The sequence below is a fragment of the Pan paniscus genome, chromosome 11 (assembly GCF_029289425.2).
Source record: "Pan paniscus chromosome 11, NHGRI_mPanPan1-v2.0_pri, whole genome shotgun sequence".
NCBI lineage: Eukaryota > Metazoa > Chordata > Mammalia > Primates > Hominidae > Pan > Pan paniscus.
In genome coordinates, this window is record NC_073260.2 from 89,030,835 (window position 1) to 89,052,106 (window position 21,272).

General features: G+C 48.3%; 1 protein-coding gene across 2 annotated transcripts in view; it reads right to left on the bottom strand.

Annotated features, from left to right (window-relative positions):
• RUSC2 (RUN and SH3 domain containing 2) overlaps positions 1-21,272 on the bottom strand; it is a 75,116-nt gene that overhangs the window by 3,459 nt on the left and 50,385 nt on the right. Inside the window, exons 1-7 of one of the 2 annotated variants that reach the window (XM_034967389.4) lie at positions 19,313-19,788; positions 9,883-11,988; positions 2,726-3,367; positions 2,290-2,475; positions 1,979-2,119; positions 451-527; positions 70-244 (exon numbers count right to left, since the gene is read on the bottom strand). In XM_034967389.4, the coding sequence (XP_034823280.1) occupies positions 70-244; positions 451-527; positions 1,979-2,119; positions 2,290-2,475; positions 2,726-3,367; positions 9,883-11,896 (3,235 nt within the window). In that variant the 5' untranslated portion in view covers positions 11,897-11,988; positions 19,313-19,788. Of the gene's footprint in view, positions 1-69; positions 245-450; positions 528-1,978; positions 2,120-2,289; positions 2,476-2,725; positions 3,368-9,882; positions 11,989-19,312; positions 19,789-21,272 lie in introns of those variants that run through there. The other variant, XM_034967390.3, reaches the window with a different exon arrangement.

Sequence of the window (21,272 nt, forward strand, 5' to 3'; positions counted from 1 at the left end):
AGGTCACATGACCAATTTCTGGAACCCTAAATTCAGCCCTGGGTCCCTGTCTTGGCACCCAGCACCTACCTAGCTGTGTGGAAGCCTCAACCACACTCCATGGCATGTTCTTACGCTGCCCGATGATGACGTCCAGTACAAAGGCCTTGAGCCCATCCTCCAGCACGGCGCGGACGGCAGGGCACAAGTACTTCAGAACCAGGTGGCCCACATTGGGGCTCACAGAACTGTTTCCCAGCTTTGCCTGTAGGTGTGGTAGGGAAGTGCAGGAAACCCCCTCAGGCCTGACCATGGTCCTCTCGTAGCGGGCCCTCATGGTTCCCCTCTTGCCATCCCCATTCCTAAGTACCCAACCCTGGGCTCTAAATGCAAGACAGCAAGGGAAGACGGTAGCGCAGGACAGGTGAGGGCTTGCAGGCAGAGCTCAGCTCTCCACATTTCCTTGCCTACCTTCACCCCGGGATCCCGGCTTGTGCCAAAATGAGCCACAATGAGGTCCACAGCGATGTTAACAGCTTTTACCAGCCCTGCAGGGAAGAATGTGATGTGACAGGTCCCTGAGCAAGTCCTTAACCAACTCAGCTGGGGCTGAAACCTCAGCAGGGGTGGGAAAGGGCTCCCACACTTACTCCATCTCCACATCTGCACATGGGTCTTATCAAAACATTCAGGCCTGGCCCTTTTCTGGTTCTGCCCAGTTCTTAAGCTCTTCCTGTCTTTACTTCCCAGCCTGGAGCCACCTCAGTGATGCCATTGTCAAGCCTCTCAATGTCCTCACCTCTCAGCCCTTATTCCAATCCTGGGTCAGGCCAACTATCGGTTTTCTCCACTCTGAGAAACCAGGCCACTGACCTGAAGAAAACCCAAGTCCCTCACCCCAGTGCCAGACAAGGGTGGTTCTCTGACACATGCCTTGTCAGCACTCTCTGCCATACCCTCAAGTTGCCATGTGAAATCGACACCCCTCCTCTCAAGCCCTTGGTTCTGCTTCAGAGAACAGAGTTCCCTAGTTATAAACTCCTTTAACTTCCCTCTGCCTCCAAAATCCATAACAATCTCATATGTACACCGCTTACTCCCCTGCCCACTTGCATCCCCTTCGCGTCCTGGAGGAAGGTGGCCGTTTCCCTTCTTGCCCGGGTTCTTTCTCCCTGAGCTCTGATTCTCCCCTTCTGCCTTTGCAAGGAACTTCAGCTCTCTCTTCACAGGCTCATCTTCAGCCCACAATTATGCTCAGTTCTCTCCATCTCCCTAAAAATGTTCTTAGTTCAGTGGTCACTTATTTGCTAGTGTGGGTCTTGTCAATCTTCATCTTACTAGATGTCACCAACACTCTTACCCAAGCTGCTGGGCCCTCTAGTACCTTCACCCGCCCCTCCAAGAGCACTGAGGCATTTTTTGATGACATGGAAGCCTCCTCATGAGACTTTGCTCACTGCAGGAAGGGACCGGAGCACGACTCTGAAAGCCTCTGATGAATGACCCTTGCTCACTCACATGCACTCATGATACACAGCACACAGCTTCCTCCTCTGGCCCCAGAGCCTGTGTGCTCCAACTCCTTCCCAGCACCTGGAGATTTGTTTGTGGTTTTCTTTTGAAAAGGAGTTTTCAGTTTTGTTGCCCAGGCTGGAGTGCAATGGTGTGATCTTGGCTCACTGCAACCTCCACCTCCTGGGTTCAAGTAATTCTCCTGCCTCAGCCTCCCAAGTAGCTGGGATTACACGCGCCCACCACAACACCCAGCTAATTTTTTTTGTATTTTTAGTAGAGATGGGGTTTTACCATGTTGGCCAGGCTGGCCTCGAACTCCTGACCTCATGATCCACCTGCCTTGGCCTCCCAAAGTGCTGGGATTACAGGCGTGAGCCACTGGGCCCAGCCAGCACTTAGAGGTTTCAGACTGGCTAGGTAGTAGGGCAAGTGTGAGGAGGTAGTGACAGCAGAGTCCCTGGCCTGAGCTGGGGGTTGTATGCACCTTTTTTCTGAAGCAGGTCAATGGAAATGGCCTCTGAGCTGCCATCTGGGGACAGACAAAACTCAGCTGGAGGCTTCTCCGTCAAGGAAAAGGGGTCCTGGAAGTCAGGGCAGGTCAGTGGTAACGGCTTCACTGCTTGGCCTGGAAAGAAGAGAAAAGTCAATCCTGAGCAACTCTCAGTGCAGGAGTTCCAGCCCAGTTCAGTGCCTCGCACCGTCTGAGACACGTTCCTTTGGGACTGACCCCTTCTCTAGCCCTTTCCAGCCATGACAGAGCCTGCCCCGGGTGTACTGGGGACCCTGCTCACACACCATTCAGCCGGCAGTTCAGATGGCTGGCAGCACTGAGGGAGCCAGGGAACTCAAAGATAGGGTTTCTTCGGGCCAGCCAAGCTTCTTGTGATCTTCGGTCTAGGCTCCCTGACAAACCAGGTGGCCCTAGTGGGTTCTTCCTCCTGTATTCCCGCCACTTGAGGGCTTGAGGGGATAGGTGGTTGGCTGGAAGCAGAACAGATTAGCAGAAAGACAAGAGTTGGCAGGAGACAGCGAGACAGAGTTTCACATCCACCCAGTGGGCCCATGTGAAACACTAGATTATCTGTGGATATTATCTACAGATGCTGGGGGAGGGATGCAGACATCCTAACCTCTGGCCCCAGGTGAGAGTGTAAGCAACCACTCAAAGGGGAGGTGGTGGAAGTGCTTGCGTGAGGCGGCGGGTTGGGTAGGGAGATGCTGGAGCTCGTACCATTACTGGGCCTGGTGGCCATGCTGCCCTCACCACCTCCCCGGGCCAGGCTCTCTGCTCGGCTGAGGCCAGATCGCCAGGAGCCCAGAGGCGGCAAGCTTCCTGTTCCATGGAGCCGGTACTCAGTCAAGGTCAGTATCTTCTGATCCTCCTTCTGCGGCTGCTGGGAGGTGGCAGGCCGGACAGCAGGAGGACAGGAGTGGCTCCATGGGGGCAGGCTTTCTGTGGCTGTGGGCTGCTCTGGGGGAGGGGAGCACGAAGTGGAGGCAGAAGAGTCAGTGCTGGGCCCAAAGGGGCCAACACTCCGGATTGGGGAGTAGCTGCCCAGGGGCGATGGCCGAGAGGTCTCTGGCTCAGACCCAGCTTTCCTGGCACCTCTGCCAGTGGCTCGGGGAGTGGATGCCTGCGGTTCCCCTGAGGGAGCTGGGACTGAGACTTGAGCAGCAGGGGCAGCCAGTGGGGCAGGCTGCTGTGTACGGCTGCAGCCTGAGAGGCTGTAGAGCTGGGAAAGGCTGTGGAGGGCCCGGGCCTTGGCCAGCTGCTTGGGGAAGTGGTGCTGGAACACGAAGGGCTGGATGGGCAGCGTGGTTGGCCTCTGTTCCTTGCTGTAGCGAAGGACTGGTCGGCTTTCAGTGCCACCCCCTGTAGCAAAGGGATGGAGAAGAAATCAGTAGACAGACACTGAAACCCATATGAGAGAAAACCCAGAAGCAGAGATGGGAGAGGGGAGAGGGGCAGGGACCTGGCTGGCAGGAATTGAATGGGGTAGAAGTTCGTGGAATGGGACACTGCTCCCCTCTTTTGTAAAACGCTTCCTATTGCTTTTATGGTGCTGGACTGTCTTGTACCTCTCTGCTGTTCAGTCCCTCTTCATTTTCTTGACTCCAAAGGTGAGTGTATCTTAAGGCTCAACTCTTGCATCTCACCTTACACTTTATTTCTTGAGAAGTTTGAGTTCAGACTTCTACGGGATGACTCCCAAACCCACAGCTTTAGCCTGGACCTTCCTCTTCATCTCCAGATCATTCTGCTTTATAGTTCTGCTTTCACTTAAAATGTGCTATAACCGCTTATCCATCACCTTTCTCCTTTTTTCCAATGACTTCCATTTCTGTCAATGGCAGAACCATTTTCTTTGTTTCTAAGTCTTGGAGTCACAGTCACACACATTTTCAGTGATGAAAATGTTTCAGATGTTATTGACTTCAAGCTTTTGCTCATTATCCCATCTCCAATCATGCCAGCACATTTCATTGCTGAGCATATCGAACCATAGTAAGATATTTCTTTACTTGCAGCCTACCTGTTATCTGTATCTACCCCCACTCCCACTCTTTTCACGATCCTGGCATTGGAACCTCAGAGTCCACATTTGCTCCCCCTGAACGGAGGTATGTTCCCCAAGGCTGGGCCTCTCCTGTTCTTTCAGGCAGTCTTCAGGTCAATGTCCTTCAAAACGTGGTGCTCAGAACTAAACACAAAACTCCAGGACACTGGAGTGCGACAGTGGATGGACTGCACTTCCAACAAAACACTGTAGCTCTCCGAATAAACGTAAGATGGCGCTATAAGCACGCACCCGGTCTAAAGCCCTGGTGAAAGCTCACCAGCAGGGGGGCTCAGTAGCTCTGCGAGGCGGGAATTAGTTCTCTTACTTGACATATTAGGAAATGTGAAATGTAGACAGATTAAAGCACTTGCTCAAGGTCAAACAACTAGGAAGTGGCAGAGCTAGAATTCTGCCTAACCCAGAGTCTGATTTCAGAGCCACTGTTCTTTTTACCACATTGTACTACATGTGAAATTGTATCAGGCCAGGTTTTCCTATCCCTCATCTTATTTACATCAAAGAGTCGGAGGGGATGGGGACCACAATCCCATTAGGGAGGTGCTTCTGAATCACTCCCAGAGGACACTTTCAAGCTCCACCCTCCTGCTATCCCCAGTCACTGCTTACACAAACGCTGCATTCTCCCTGGCCCACTGTGCTCCAGCCACACTTCCCCGTCCTTAAACACACCAGATGCATGAACATCCCCAGGCCTTTTGCACCTGCTTTTCTTTCTGTCTGAATCTTCTCACCATTCAGGCATCAGCTCAAATATCACCCCCTCAATAAGACCTTCTCTGACTACCTCAGCCCCTCTGGCAAGTTGCTCTCTATCCCATTACCCTGTTTCATTTTCTTTTCAGCATTGTTGAACTTTCCAGCAATTAAAAGTTGTCCTTTTAATGTGTTTATTGTCCATTACTACTCCTAAGAGCTCCAGAAAAGTGGGGATTTTATATTGTTCACTGCTGGATCCATAATGCCTGGAACAGAGGCTGGCACACAGTATGCAGTGAAAAACGATCTGTTAAATGAGGGAATCTCCACGGTCACTCTTGATTCAAGCCAGTCTCACTACAACCAGAAGCTTCTTACATACACCAACTAGCTTCTGAGATACAAACTTTATCTCCCAGAATAAAGTCTAATCTTCTCAGTGAGCTAGTTGCCCACACCTGCTATGAGCTAGGCTGCTCTCCCTTCAGACTTCCACACCTGCCCCCACTGACCCTACTCTTCCCAGTCCATCCCTGTCATGAAGCCCACTGCTTTTCCCATCAGGAATGTGTTCTTCCTTTCCGCCTATTTAAGTATCAGTTTTCAAGGCTGAGCTGACTCTGGCTATCGGATTAGGTCATCCCAACCACAGCATTATTATACCCCCTATACAAAGTATGTCTGAATTAGACTGCTTATTCCTACCCTTTTAAAACTCCTCTCTGCTAAGTTCCCAGGATACAGACTGAGGCAGAGGAATAAGATCAGGTAAGAAGGGGGCCCCTGTGGGGAATGGGTCTTAGTTCTACCCTCAGGGAATACACAGAATAAGTTTTCTCACTTTTCTATGTGACATTCGTTAAGAAAACCAGAGACAGAGACCGTATTCACCCGAGTCAGTTTTTCTCTAGGTTAAATAGCCCCAGTCCCCCAGTTCCTCAGTTCCTTCTTAAGATGTGGTGCCCAGAACTCAATGGAATACCACTGAGCACTCACTGGTTCGGAGGAGTGAGAGACTATCCACTCTTTCTTCCTGGAGTCTATGAATGAATCCCGTCATCTTAACTTTTTGGAAGCTCTACCAACCGCTGACTCATTCTGAGTTTGCAATCAAATATCCCAAATCAACTCAAGTGCAGGTTACATATCAAACTTCACATTGGTCTCTGCTTTATTAGTTTTGTTCTTTCAAGATTCAGTAAGATCCCTTTAAATCTTGATTCTGCTGCTCAGTATCTCAAAGAGCCGTCTCAGCTGCCTTTTTTATTTTTATTTTTTAATTTACTTTTTTTTGAGACAGAGTCTTACTTTGTCACCCATGCTGGAGTGCAGTGGCGTGATCTCAGCTTACTGCAACCTCCGCCTCCCAGGTTCAAGCGATTATTGTGCCTCAGCCTCCCGGGTAGCTGGGACTACAGGCGTGCGCCACCATGCCTAGCTAATTTTTGTATTTTTAGTAGAGATGGGGTTTCTCCATGTTGGCCAGGCTGGTCTCGAACTCCTGGCCTCAAATGATTTGCCCACCTCAGCCTCCCAAAGTGCTGGGATTACAGGCATGAGCCACCACACCTGGCCTACTTTAATTTTTTTTAGAGACAGGATCTCACTTTTTGCCCAGGCTGGGATGCAGTGGTGCAATCACAGCTCACTGTGCCTCAAACTCCTGGGCTCAGGTGATCCTCCTGCCTCAGCCTCCCGAGTAGCTAGGACTACAGGCATGTGCCACCACTCCCAGCTATTTAAAAATTTTTTTTTCTGTAGACACAGGGTCTCACTATATTGCCCAGGCTAGTCTCAAACCCCTGGCTTCAAGTGATCCTCCTGCCTCAGCTTCCCAAAGTGCTGGGATTATAGGTGTGAGCCACCATGCCCAGCCAACCTTCTCACCTTCCTATACTGCTGGATCAACCTGTCCCTTCTTTTGTCATTCAAAGCTTGATGAATTGTCATTCATTTTTGATTTAGAAAAAAGCTGTACAGAATCAAGAGAAGACTGGAGACTTATGGAACAGAGCAGCATCTTGATATGTCTTAATCTGATAGAGAAAACACATCTCTGACCAGGATATTTCTTGCCCTCAGAATGCCAGTCATAGTATCCCACGAGATGCACCCAGCAGACAGACACTGCAGTCTAAGGGAGTGGGTTCAAAGGACCCAGTCAATCCTTGCTGTTTCTGATCCTGCCCCTTCCCTAGAGATCTCCCTCCCATGCCCACCCCAAGGACAGCTCTTCAGTGTATGTTAGGAACATGAAGTCTTCTGATGGACTGTGATCTCCCTGACAGCACAGATATTATTTATGGTTTTAAAACATTTTTTTTTTGTGAAGCCAACAGACCCAACCTAAGGCTACAGCACAGCTGTGAGCCTCTGCTATCCCTGCTTTACCTCCCTTTCCTTCTAAACCCTCTGAGATCTGGCTTCCACTCTCACTACTCCCGAATGTTGTTCAGGATTCTTCATTATCTTAGGTGATTTCTCTTTAGAACTCTTTTGGTTCAAACTTTTTTAAAACTTCCTCCTCCTTTGGTTCCTGTGACTTCACTCTCTCCTGGTTTTTCTTTTCTTTTTGAGACGGACTCTCACTTTGTCACCCAGACTGGAGTGCAGTGGCATAATCTTGGCTCACTGCAACCTCTGCCTCCCAGGTTCAAGCGAGTCTCCTGCCTCAGCCTCCCATGTAGCTGGAACTACAGGCACCTGCCACCACACCTAATTTTTGTATTTTTAGTAGAGATGGGGTTTCACCATGTTGGTCAGGCTGGTGAACTGACCTCAGGTGACCCGCCCACCTCGGCCTCCCAAAGTGCTAGGATTACAGGCATGAGCCACCATGCCCGGCCTCTCCTGGTTTTTCTTCTATTGTCCTAATTCTTCTGTCTCTTTTGAGGGTGCTGCTCATCCCTTAAGTCACAGTATCCCCTTCTTCCCTTTATAACTCCACACATTCTCCCTGGATCCTCTCTCAGCCACACACATAGCTTCAGCTACCACTTTTGTTTTTTATTTTTGAGACAGAGTCTCACTCTGTTTCCCAGGCTGGAGTGCAGTGGCATGATCTAGGCTCACTGCAACCTCTGTCTCCTGGGTTCAAGCGATTCTCCTGCCTTGGCCTTCCATGTCCCTGGGATTACAGGCGAGCACCACCACACCCGGCTAATTTTTGTATTTTTAGTAGAGATGGGGTTTCACCATGTTGGCCAGGCTGGTCTTGAACTCCCGAACTCAGGTGATCTGCCTGCCTCAGTCTCCTAAAGTGCTGGGACTACAGGTATGAGTCACCACGCCCAGCAAGTGCCAGCTACCACTTTTATTCCAATGACTTTCCAATCTACACAGTGCTTTCTCCTGACTTCAGGGAAGACACCCCTTCCAGTCCATCTTCTACCCAAACAACCAGTGATCCAATTACTTTTTTTTTTTTTGAGGCGGAGTTTCGCTCTTGTTGCCCAGGCTGGAGTGCAGTGGCGTGATCTCAGCTCACTGCAACCTCCATCCCAGATTCAAGTGATTCTCCTGCCTCAGCCTCCGGAGTAGCTGGGATTACAGGCATGCGCCACCATGCCTAGCTAATTTTTGTATTATTAGTAGAGATGGGGTTTTACCATGTTGGCCAGGCTGGTCTTGAAAACCTGACCTGAGGTGATCCGCCCGCCTTGGCCTCCCAAAGTGCTGGGATTACAGGTGTGAGCCACTGTGCCCAGCCCAATTACTTTTTTTTTTAAACAAGGCCTGAAGGAACAACCAACCAGTGATCTTTCTAAATGCAAATCAAAACATATAATTAAGCAAACAGAAAAACCAAACCGAACAAAAACAAACAAATGCCAAAAGCCATTTCTCTAAAATCTTTCAGTGGTTCCACCTGTGTTCCACTATGGCTTCACCAAATTATATGCAGTTCCTAGAAAGGGTCAAGCTATTCTGTGCCTTTGTGGTTTTGTACAGACAATCCTGTGAGCCTAGAACATTCTTCTTACAAGTCGTCACAAAGCCTAATCCCAATCATCTTTCTAGATTGGGCTTAAATGTAACTGCATTAGCAGTTCCTCCCTGACGTTTCAGTCTGATTTAGATACCCCCTCTCACTGGCCAGTACGGAACACTGCCATCTCTGCATTTTAATGATCGACTACGTTTTCTGTTTCTGTCCTTAGCTGGAATCCTTGAAAACAGAGTCATCCCTCTCATCTCTCTGTCACTAGCACCACCTTAACACACTGGTATAAAATATTTATTTAAAATGTAACAAAATAAATAGGGAAAGAGCTGGCCTAGGGAGGCCACTGCGCTCCAGTCTGGGCGAAAGAGCAAGACTCCGTCTCAAAAAGAAAAAAAAAAACAAACCACTGACGCCCAGTGTGTGTGTGTTGTTGTTGTTAGACATATCCCTTGGTTGCCCCTTAGGCACTGCAAACTCCTAAAGGTCCGAACCTGAACTTATGTCTTATCTCTCTTCCAGGAAATCTCCTGTGATTACAGCCCCTATCCGTGGCCTCATCTTTCCCATCATCCAGGTTCAGAATCAGTCTTCTGAATCCTTCATTTCCCAATATGTCAGCCTCTAAGTCCTGCTAATTTTATCTCCTCAGTGTATTTTTTTTTTTTTTTTGAGACAGAATCTCACTCTGTCTGCCCAGGCTGGAGTGCAGTGGTATGATCTCAGCTCAGTGCAACCTCCGCCTCCTGGGTTCAAGCAATTCTCCTGCCTCAGCCCCCTGAGTAGCTGGGATTACAGGTGGGTGCTACCACTCCTGGCTAGTTTATTTTTTATTTTAGTAGAGCTGGGGTTTCATTATGTTGGCCAGGCTGGTCTCAAACTCCTGACCTCAAGTGATTCGCCTGCCTCGGCCTCCCAAAGGGCTGGGATCACAGGTGTGAGTCACTGCACCCGGTCTGCTCAGTGTATTTTTGAGTCCTCTGTCTTTCTCCAGTGAGCCTATCCCACTGTAGCTGTGGGTCCTGCCCTGGCCTAGAAGGATAACAGATCTAGGATGTGGAACCTCTAGGTATGGATGGGGTGGTCTGGCAGGGACCTGTCATGGAGGTGGCCATGCATATCCTGCTGGTGAATAGCCACATATTTGCTAACCCTTAGGCTCCTTACCGTCAGCTCTAGCTCTTGCATCCCTCTGGGTATGGCTGTTGGCTGGGCTCCCTGGGAGAGCAGGCCCTGGATCCATCAGCTGAGCCAGGGGGCCTTGCCCAGTAGCTCTGAGGCCAGCAGGAGGCATCTCACTGGAGTGGGGTCCCTGACAAACCTGGGTGGACCAGGGTGGACTTGGCTCTGGGCCAAGTAGGTCCATGCCTGGCCCCAAAGGCATGGGTGGCAGGCTATGGCTACAGCGAGTGCCCTCATCCAGTGGGGCCCCCCGATCTTGCTGGGCTTCTTGGATGGGTGAGAACTCCTGGGAGGAGTCCCCAACACTCACACGAAGTGGGGGCGAGCCAGAGCCTCCAGTTTTCTTCCGGCCCTTGGCCAGCTCGGCAAAGGAGGTGACCCTCCTGGGTGGGGAGCCAGGCCCGGCCATGGCTGCAGGGCCCTCACTCAAGCGCACTGGGCAACTCAACATACGTTCCAGCGAGCCCAGGCGGACAGGAGGGCTGCGCTGCAGGCTGCGATCATAGCTGCGGGAGCGCTGACGTCCAGTGCTGAGGTTGGGGGGTGAAGTATTCGTGTATACTTGTCCCTCAAGCACAGTGGGGCCCACAGCAGCTGCTGATTGGGTGGAGGAACTCACTGCTTCTTGTTCCTCTGGCTGGACTTCTGGCTTCTGGAATAGGTAATACTCAGAGGGCTGGCTGGGGCCTGGGTCTGGGCCAGGGCCTGGTGGGGGACTTATCTTGGTGTGTTCCTCAGAGCAGCTAGTGATGGAAGAGCCAGCAGGGCTTGGGGATGATTGGGAAGATAGGTCACAGGTGACAAGTTTATAGTAATTTTGTGTGGCCACAACAAGACGGGCCTGGCTTTGGAAGCAGGCTGTGAGGTCAGCCACTGCTGGGCATGGCTCACAGTGTGGGCGGTAGGAGTTGCAGTTGGCATCAAGCTCAGGAGAAGAGGCATGAGGGCAACCACAGCCCCCTTCCCTTCCTCCACTTTCAGGGTGATGGGACTCATAAGACATCTTAGACTCAAATGGGGAGGGCTGCAGATCCAGGTAGAAGGCGCCAGGGTCTGAGTGGCTGCAGAAGGAAGAGTCGCTGCAGGACTGTGGGGCAGAGTTGAGATTGGCACGGGGGGTGCCATGCATCTTGTTGTAGAGGGTGCTGAAGGTGACCAGCACACCATCTGAACTGTTGCAGGAGGAGTCGCTCACATAGCCCATGGACTGGTCAGCTGCCTCGGACTGACTGGATGTGCTACTGCAGCGGCAGTGCTGGGCCCCTGAGCCGGAGCATCCAGGGTTCCTTGGGGATTCATCTGAACTGAGCTTCCATTCCTGGTCAAAGGAAAAGCCAGAGGTATCGCTGGCTCCACCCCCACTGCCACTCCCACCAGGTCCCCCACACTCATCCAGCTCCATAGTCTCTGCTTCCAGCTCTGGCTGGCAGCAGCGGCTGGTGCCGCACTGCTGAGTATCCAAGGTCATCACTGGCTCCTGTTCCTGCCCTTCCACCACTCCAGCCCGACTGCGTGTTGTCCCCCATGGCCTGCCCACTCTGGGGCCAGATGGTGGCAGCTGGAAAGAGGATAGATGAAAGTTGGGCTGGCCAGTGCCATGCAGGTGGAAGGACTGCTGGGTGGCACTGTCACCAATGCTGTCATCATACAGGTCACCAAGTCCTGGCTCACCCACACCCTCCTGCAGCAAGAAGGGGTTGTGTCGTTTGGGGGCTCCAGGGCCTCTTCCATCCCGACTCCTACTCTTGGTGCTGTCTATAGACCGTGCAGTTCCTCCTGGAGCAGAGTGCAGGCTGCTGAATAGCAGGGAGTCAGCTTGTCCTAGGTCTTGATCGGGCTGGGTGATGCCCAGCTCAGGTGGGCAGAAGGGATTAGGTCTTGTGCTCCCACTACCTCCACCTGCCCCTCCACAGCACTGCCTGTCTGGGACTTGGCAGTGCACCAGGGGGATGTGATGAACGATGAGGGTCTCTCCAGTCAGCTTTGGGGGACTATCCATTCTGGAAAGTTCGAATAAGGGCTTCAACAGCACCAGACACTGTCCCTGGAACCCAGTGGGGCAGAACACATTTCATCAGGAGAGCTTGGCACCTGGAGAGAGAGGGAAAGAAAGGGAACCTAATGTCACCTCCCTGGAAGTCAGGGGCATGCCCTTCCCTACATCATTTTCAGATGGAGAAGAGCCCAGGAAGAGAAAAGGCTTGAGTCAAGATGGAGCTTGACCACACAGCCCAATAGGCAGGTGGAGATGTAACCATGCTTTCTGCATTGCACAGGTGCAGCACCTGAGGTCCCCCTTAATTTTAAGGTCACTATGCATCAAATTATGACAAAAGGCCAAGTCCTTCTAATGCCACATATGAAGGTTTGGGCAGTACTTTCCCTTTCTCTTTCAAGGACCCTCTCCTTGGCAGTAAACAAGTAACCAGTCCTTAGCACAAAAAAACTATGAATAATGACACAATTAAGAAAAAACCATCTAGGATGTCTAAGGCTTAGACACAGCTATAGCACACAAGTTTACAGCCAAGAGGGAAAATCATGAGTAATATGAACTCATAGCAATAAGCTATAATTTTACAAGAAGCATTTTAAAATATACGGTATCATCTGACCAAGTGACTGTTATCTCTGATCCCCTTTCTCGTCCTACGAGCCCCAGAATATTTGTCCCTTTCTGATGACCGTGGGCTAAGTATCCTTAATATCCTCACTGCTATACTAGAACTTCTTGAATGCAGACACTGAGTTGGGCATTAGGGTGACTGCAAGTATGACTGATGTCAACCTCTTCCTCCTCAATGGGGGTGGGGGGACCTAGTTTTATGTCTTTTGTATCATTCTAACACATCACATAAGATAAACGTGAAAGGCATAATGCATTCTTAACATGTGTCTAGCTCAGGACACAGACATCCTGAAGTGCCCAAATGCTGCCCAGTTTTAGCTTAGAACCTTCACTACTGGGATCCATTAGAAAGTCTTCTCTTCCCAGTTTTACCTCTTATAGGCTAAAGCAAAGTTCTCTCTTGTTCAAGGTCTCCTGGTGCCAAGGTCACAGAACCCATCCTGAGCTTCTCTGGTCTCTTGGCTGCACCGTGGCAGTGTTGCCTGCTCAAGTTCTAGTCTCCTGTGTTTCCACGTTCAGGTCGCAACAGTCTTCATTCCCTTCGACTCCTCACATGTAATGTTCCAAAATTCATTCATTTCCCTTCTCTTTTTATTCCTATCATTTCCTTTTCACTCACCCTGAGTCTAAATCCCTCATTGCCTTTCTCTTATTCATCATTTAACTGAATCCTTGACACAATCAATTTCTTAAAATTTAACTCATTTAGACCATAGGGTCATAGCTCGTCATGTGGAATGTGGTAAAGTCTGAGGCAAGTCACATATGCTCAAGGACATGAACAAACAATGCATAAAAAATATGGCTAATAAGTATACGTATGAGGGACAAGGTATTAAAATATAATTGTATTAAATTTAAGCAGCAATTATTTACAATCTTGCTTTCTCCTCCCCTTTCTGAGAGGAAGGCAGGCTCCTCTGTTGAACTTCCAAGCCTTTGTGTGTTTAATGAGCTAATGGGTAGAGATGTAGAAGGGCAGATATTAAGAGAGTCTGAGCTACAAGATTAAGGGTTACAGAAGAAAACATAGGAGTAAATCTTTGTTATCTTGGATTAGGTGATGGTTTCTTAGATATGACACCAAAGGCACAAGTGACAAAAGAAAAAACATAAATTGGACTCCATAAGAACCAAAAACTTTTGTGCTTCAAAGGATACCATCAAGAAAGTGAAAAGACAATCCATAAAATGGGAGAAAATATTTGCAAATCATATACCTGATAAAAGACTTCTAATCAGAATATATAAAGAACTCTTACAACTCAACAATAAAAAGACATACGAGGCTGGGCACAGTGGCTCACGCCCGTAATCCTAACACTTTGGGAGGCCGAGGTGGGAGAATCACGAGGTCAGGAGACAGAGACCATCCTGGCCGACATGGTGAAATCCCATCTCTACTAAAAATATAAAAATTAGCTGGGCGTGGTAGTGCATGCCTGTAATCCCAGCTACTTGAGAGGCTGAGGCAGGAGAATCGCTTGAACTAGAGACTCAGAGGTTGCAGTGAGCTGAGATCATGCCACAGCACTCCAGCCTGGTGACAGAGTGAGACTGTCTCAAAAAAAAAAAAAAAAAAAAAAAAGACATATGATCCAGTTTAAGACAGGGCAAACAGTATGAATAGGCATTTCTCTGAAGAAGACATACAAGTATCTAACCAGCACATGAAAAGATGTTCAACATCATTAGTCATTAGAGTAATAAAAATCACAATGAGATACTACTTCACTCCAGCTGGGATGGATAAAATAAGAAATACAGACAATAACAACTAGCAAATGTTGATGATGATATGAAGAAACTGGAACCCTGAAACATTGCCAGGAGTATTGTAAAATGGTGCAGCTACTTTGGAAAAGTCTGACAGTTTATCAAAATGTTAAACATAGTGTCATCACATGACCCAGCAACTGCACTCCTGGGTATATACCCAAGAAAAATGAAAACATATGTTCACACTAAAGCTTGTACACAAATGTTCATAACAGCATTATTCACAGTAGCCAAAAAATTGGGCACAATCAAAGCCAGTCACAAAGGGCTTTTGTGATGTTGTGTGATTCCATTTATATGAAATGTCCAGAATAGGCAAATCCATAGAAATAGAATGTCCTGAAATCAGGCCAGGCGTGGTGGCTCATGCCTGTAATCCCAGCACTTTGGGAGGCTGAGGCGGGCGGATCGCTTGAGGTCAAGAGTTCAAGACCAGCCTGGCCAACATGGTGAAGCCCTGTCTCTACTAAAAATACAAAAATTAGCCAGGTGTTTGTCACCATTTTTGTAAATAAACATGTCTGTATGCATAGAAGAAAATCTGTAACATGCAACAAACTGTTACCAGTGCCTATCACTGTTGAGTGATTTGGATTATTTTTAATTTTATTCTTTTTGCTTCAGCTGTATTTTCTAATTTGTATGTAATAAATACCCATTTTATGCATAATTTAAGCAATTTTTTTCTTTTTTTTGAGACAGGTTCTCACTCTGTCACGGAGGCTGGAGTGCAGTGGTGCGATCATGGCTCACTGCAGCCTCAGCCTCCTGGACTCAAGTGATCCACCTCAGCCTCCTGAGTAGCTAGGACCACAGGTGTGTGCCACCACGCCTGGCTAATTTTTGTATTTTTTGTAGAGACATGGTTTCTCCATGTTGCCAAGGCTGGTCTTGAACTCTTGGGCTCAAGTTATCCACCTGCCTTGGCCTTCCAAAGTGCTAGGATTACAGATGTGAGCCACCATGCTGGGCCTAAACAATTTTTTTTCTTTGAGGGGGTTTCTCCTTTCATACATAACTACGTTTCCCCTGGAGTCCTGGCCATAATCCCGAGTCCTGGACTAAAAGAAGCGAGGAGAATTTTCTTACATAGATAGCAGTAATTTTAGGGGTACCTATGGGTTGCAGCCATCACTGACCTTCAATGAGTACCTTTTCTTCCTTTTTAAAGCATTTTCAAGAGGCATTCACAAGTATCACATAAAAGAATGTATGATTCTGCCACAAAACCATTACTAGGACATACATGCATTAATATGGAAAAACTGATGTACAGATACAGAATGCAGAAAGCTGACTCTCTAAATCAGAGATGAAGGACACATGAGCATGGGAGATGATGGAGCCCTTGGCTGGAGGGCACTGACAATTGTATTGTAATGTGATGTTGACATATCTAGCTCCCAGACTGGAGCACAGTTCTGAGGTTGGAGACTGCAATACAGTGAACTCTGCTTGGAACACAGTAGGTGCCTGGTTATTTGTTGACTACTTTTCCCATTAAAATAACCTGAGTTGTTAGTCTTTTTATGATTGAATTATAGGAGTTTTAACATTTATTCTGGATACAAGTCCTCTGTCAGATATATGCCTCATGAATATTTTCTCTCAGCCTGTGCTTGTCCCTGTTTTCTTAACTGTGTTTTTTGATAAATAGTTTTTAATTTATTAAATTTAAATTGATCAATTTATCAGTTTGTTTCTCTATGGTTAAATCTTTCTGTATCCTAAGAAATCTTTACCTGTCCTAAGACCATACAGAAATGTACCTATGTTTTCTTCTAAAAGCTGTATAGTTGTAGCTTTTACATTTAGGTTGTATTGAATCCTACTTTAACTGTCAAGCTCTTTCATTGATTGATTTCATTTTATTTTATGCTTTTGTATCTCAGAGAAGATCTTATTCCTTTCTGATCTCCACACAACCAAGAGAAAGGCCGAGCAATGGCTCCTCCATAGACGATTCCAATTCAGCCATCTAAGGGGAAGTTCTCCAGGCATCTCATGAGATTTTGTACTCATGCTTTGCCCACCCCGTTCACATTTACTTACAAGGCACTTTTTATGTATGTCATATCTTATTGATCCTTACATCAACTTACCAAAGGAGGCAGAGCCATCTTCATTTTTAAAAATAAGGAATTATTTTTATATTTATAAAATTTAAAAAAATGTTATATAATATAAAAATAATTAAAAATTTTTTATATTATATATATAAATTTAAAAATAATTATACACCCAGAAAAATGAAATGACTTGCCCAAGACCACTCAGTGAATAAATAACAGAATTAAGATGAGACTCAGGAATCCTAACTTTTGACCTTTTTTCTTGATCGGTTAAGAATATAATGAGAGTAGACCTAGCATGGGGGCTCACACCTGTAATCCCAGCACTTTGGGAGGCTGAGGCAGGTGGATCATGAGGTCAGGAGATTGAGAACATCCTGGCCAACATGGTGAAACCCTGTCTCTACTGAAAATACAAAAATTAGCTGGGTGTGGTGGCGCGCTCCTGTAATCCCAGCTACTTGGGAGGCTGAGGCAGGAGAATCACTTGAACCCAGGAGGCAGAGGTTGCAGTGAGCCGAGATCGTGCCACTGCACTCCAGCCTGGGCAACAAAGCGAGAGTCTGTCTTAAAAAAAAAAAAAAGAGAGTAAACTGTACATATGACACCACAGAGAACATTTACTGAGAGCGTATCTCAGGCTCCTTTCCTGGGAGTGACTTTTTCTACATCAAGACAAGTGGCCCATCCCCTCTAATGAAGGTGAAGAGAAAACAGTGAGCTGGAAGAGCTCATTTCAGACTTTTTATGCCCTGACTAAATGGAGAGACATGGAAGATGAGGATGGGGGAGAAACAGAGGATCCAGAATAAGAAGAAAGTAGAAGACAGCTCTTTCAGAAGATGAGCCCTCTAGCTATGCCTACCAGGTAGAGTGGAATGGTGGGCTCAGCCAGTATAAAGTTATGAGGTCATGCTCTCCAAAATCAGGAAAAGCTTTCTATGAGAGCCCTTTTCCTGGCCCTTGTCCCAAATGGGTGTCTCTTGTCCTATTATAATACTATAAGTGATCATTTATTAAACACTTATGTGCCATTAATTTACATATATCATCTCTAAATGTACTGTAACATTTTTAAGTAGGCATAATCCTTCCCATTGTAAAGATGAGAAAACCAAAGCTTAGAGTGTGTAAGTAGTTTGTCCACATTTACACATCTGAGATGGGATTCAATCCCAGGTCTGCCCAATTTGTAATTATTTCCACTACAACGGCCTTCCAAAGAAAATGATTGGGGCCACACCCTCTTCCTAAAGTCCTTGCAATTACTCTGCTCCCAGAGCATCTGCTTCCTACCTGTCCTGGGTAGACCCACATTTCAGCCTCCATTTACACAGGTTATGTCTACCGGCCTCTCTATTCTATGAACCTACAGTCCCTTTCATACTGTCCCCAGGCTATGATAACACTTGCCAATCCCACCTCCTGCCCCAGTTCCCAGCCCTCATCTCCCTGCCCCATTCATGGTCTCAAGGCTCATTATTCCCTGCTCTTGTGGTTCACATTCCTAGACACTTCCCGGGAACAAATACACTCCCATAACTATCCAGCATATTCCTTAACCATATAGTTGCACAACATGGCACTACTATCTCCTATTATCCTATGTTTTTGAACCCTCTACCAAGGTGGTTATTAGAAATGGGAATTTTTTTACAATTATTTTTTACAGACAGAGTCTAGCTTTGTTGCTTAGGCTACAGTGCAGTGATGCGATCATAGCTCACTGCACCTTGAACTCCTGGGCTCAAGTGATCCTCCCACCCAGCCTCCTTAGTAGCTGGGACTACAGGTGCACACCACAATGCCTGGCTAATTTTTAAATTTTTTGTAGAGACAGGGTTTCACCATGTTGCCCAGGCTGGTCTCAACTCCTAGGCTCAAGTGATCCTCCCATCCCAGCCTCTCAAAGTGCTGGGATTACAGGTGTGGAAATGGGAATTTAGGGAACTCTTTCTACCTGCTCAGCAATGGAGCAACTCTGGGCGGGAAAACCCCCAGAAAGAAGGTTTCCTCTAGCTTTGGTCATCAGTGTCTTTCTGCCAGTCATAGAACCCCTTCCCTCTTTTTTGGCCTTCTGAATAAAGATGGGGAACACAATGGTCTTCAATTGCTCTTCTCTAGCAATCTGACCTTGACTTGAGATCCTGATAAGGTGCCTCTGTAGGACTGATAACCCTTTTCCTGACTGGTCCTCTCCTGGGTAGGATCAAAGGGGGGAGGGCAGGAGGGTAGATTTGGGAGTGTTAGCTTATGCTTAGGTCTCTTCTTGAAGGCTTATTGTAACAGATCAGGTGCCCTAGGCATTACAATGACTGTCCCTGCCCCTGCCAGACACTGTGGGGCACCCTGGTCAATGTTTTCTTACTCCACCCTTACCTGGAGCCTGGTGGCTCCCATAGCACCAGAAGATATGGTATGTGTGTCTATGTGCATGTATAGCTATGTGCATGCATGCATGTATGTATATATGTATGTATGTATGTATGTGTGTGGAGAGAAAGGTTTCCCAGCCCTCCTCTTGAAAGCTGCGTGGATCCTTGCATGTTCTCCATCATAAACTTACAGTAGCTGTAGGGGTGTCTCCTCCTATTAAGCCTTTGTTTCTAGATCTGACTCCCCCATCCCTGACCCATACTAGAAGCTTCATTAGAAATGCCCAAAAAGGAAGGATGAGATCTGCTTCTTGACAAAATAGCATAAATGGCATTAGCCCAAGCCTTGGCTTTTCCCCATCTCTGCACCATAGCCCAAATGTATGCAATGAGCTTGTCTAATGCTTGTGCTTCCGCATGTTCCCCCCTTTATCCCCTCCGCACCGCCCCCCTCTCCCTTTTGGAAAGACAAAGCCAACCCTCAGAAGCCAGGGCCCAAATGTGCTGATCGGTATCCTAGCATCTCTGCCCTGCCCCTCCCCCAGCTCCCAGAGCCATACCTCTGTCAGGAGCCTTGAGCTGGACCCCTGATGCGTCTGTCCCTTTTGCACTCCGACCAAGCTCTACCCCGACAGTTCCAGCTGAGACACTGTTCCACGGGACCACACAGGGGAACTGGGCCGATTTCCTAAGATCTGATTTCTGCTAATACAATGGCATCGTTGCTAATGCAGGGAGGCTGCGCAATCCCAGCCCCAGTCTCCGTGCTGCTGCCGCGGCTGCTGGTGCTGCGGTGACGTTGCTGCTAAGGGAAGGGGGAAGGGAAAGGAGCAGGCAGGCCCACAGCACAGCCACTCAGCCTCCCTCCCTTCCAGTCCCTGTGGGCCCTTTAGCCTAGGGAAGGGGGAGGGTAGAGAAAGGAGCCAGCCACAGAGGGCAGTCAGTGCTGGAAGATGGAGAACTCTTAAGACAGCAAAGGAAAAATGGGGAGAGTTGTGTCTAGCTCCTCTTTTGTCCTTAGGCATCTCAGGGAAGATGTCTGGGCAGAGCCTTGGAGCTTCCTTCCTTCCTTCCTTCTTTAGGTTCCTCCTTTCATATCTTAACCAGAAACCTCTCCCTCCTCTTTTTGCCCATTGTGAATGACTCTGTTTTCCAGCTTTTTCCTCTAACCAGGATTCCAGACTAGCCTCAGGGTGGGGCAGTCAGCCTGGGAGGGGATTCCTGAAGCCCAGAAGGGAGGCTGCAGGGACCAGTCACCATTCTGCCAGCAGTAACTCGAACTCAGTCCTAGTGGATGGCCCACGAGTCTTAGCACTGGCCTTCCTAGAGAGACGGGGCGGTAGACAGGCTTCTGTACACTGGGTGGTGGTAAGTCTTAAGGACCATGGAGGCTGCAGGCCCTCTTCCTAACACGGTATTCAATTCAGTTCCCTGGGTCTTCAGAGGTCTACTCGCTGTGGCTGAAGTAGAACTGGCCCCTCTCACATACATCAGTTCTCGGTCAGTGCTCAGCTGGGTCCAGCTGGGTTTGTGTGAAGGCAAAATCCCTCTAGCCAGGCTGAGAGGCCAGGAAGCTTATCTCCCCAGGGAAAGGAAGGCAGGGAACAGGGAGTGGTCTCTCCTAGGCCACAGAAAAATCTCAGTTCTGCCTGGAGACCTACAGAGTCCTCTGCTCCTTCCCTGCTCCACCCTCCTCAGGTTCTGGGCCAATTCTGTGGGAATAAGGAAAAAAGGGAGAAACTGCAGCTAGAGCCACTTGTACGGAAGTAGCGGTGAGGTCTCCGTCCACTTTGTGCCGCTGCTCCCTGCTGCTACGCTTGAACACAGAGATAGTCTTAAGCAGGGCTTGGTCCCCAAACACTAGCCCTGCCTAGGGTTCCTCCCAAGGTGACTACTATCTGGACTCCACAGCCATGCCCTTGGATTTCAGGTCCTTAGAAAGAAGCCTTTGGAGAAACCACTGGCCAAGACCATAACAGCTATCCCTCAGGATCCAGAAGAGATGTAACTTTTCTTTTCCTTTCTTGTTTCTCCTATTCCCTGTGACACCCATGTGTCCACTGACACCATGCTGAGCTGAGTCAATTGTAGAGAGAAGAACAAAAACACACAAAGACACAAAGACCCATCTCCAGCCTTGACTTGTTTGAGCAGCCATGGCCCCTTGATCCTATAAAGCAAGAAACAGTGAGGAAGGGAAGGAAGGAGGGAGGCTGCTGTTCATAGCCAACCATTAGCGGTCATCTCAAGGAGGCTGAAAGGTGAGGAAATGGTGTCACTATGCTTTCCTCTCGCCTAGCTGATACCACAAAGCGGGGTTGGATAAGCATCTGTAGGTTAGGGCAAAGTCAATCTTCATGACCAAGCGTTTGGAGTTCGAGCTTCTTACCATGAGAGCTCTGGGCCCAGGGTCTTTGACTCTGAAATTTCTGTGAGGCTAAGTCATGCATTGTGCTGGACAGCCAGTGCTTCCAGTTGCCTATGGAAGGTGGCAGCTCTCAGACCTCTAGTGCTTGGCTT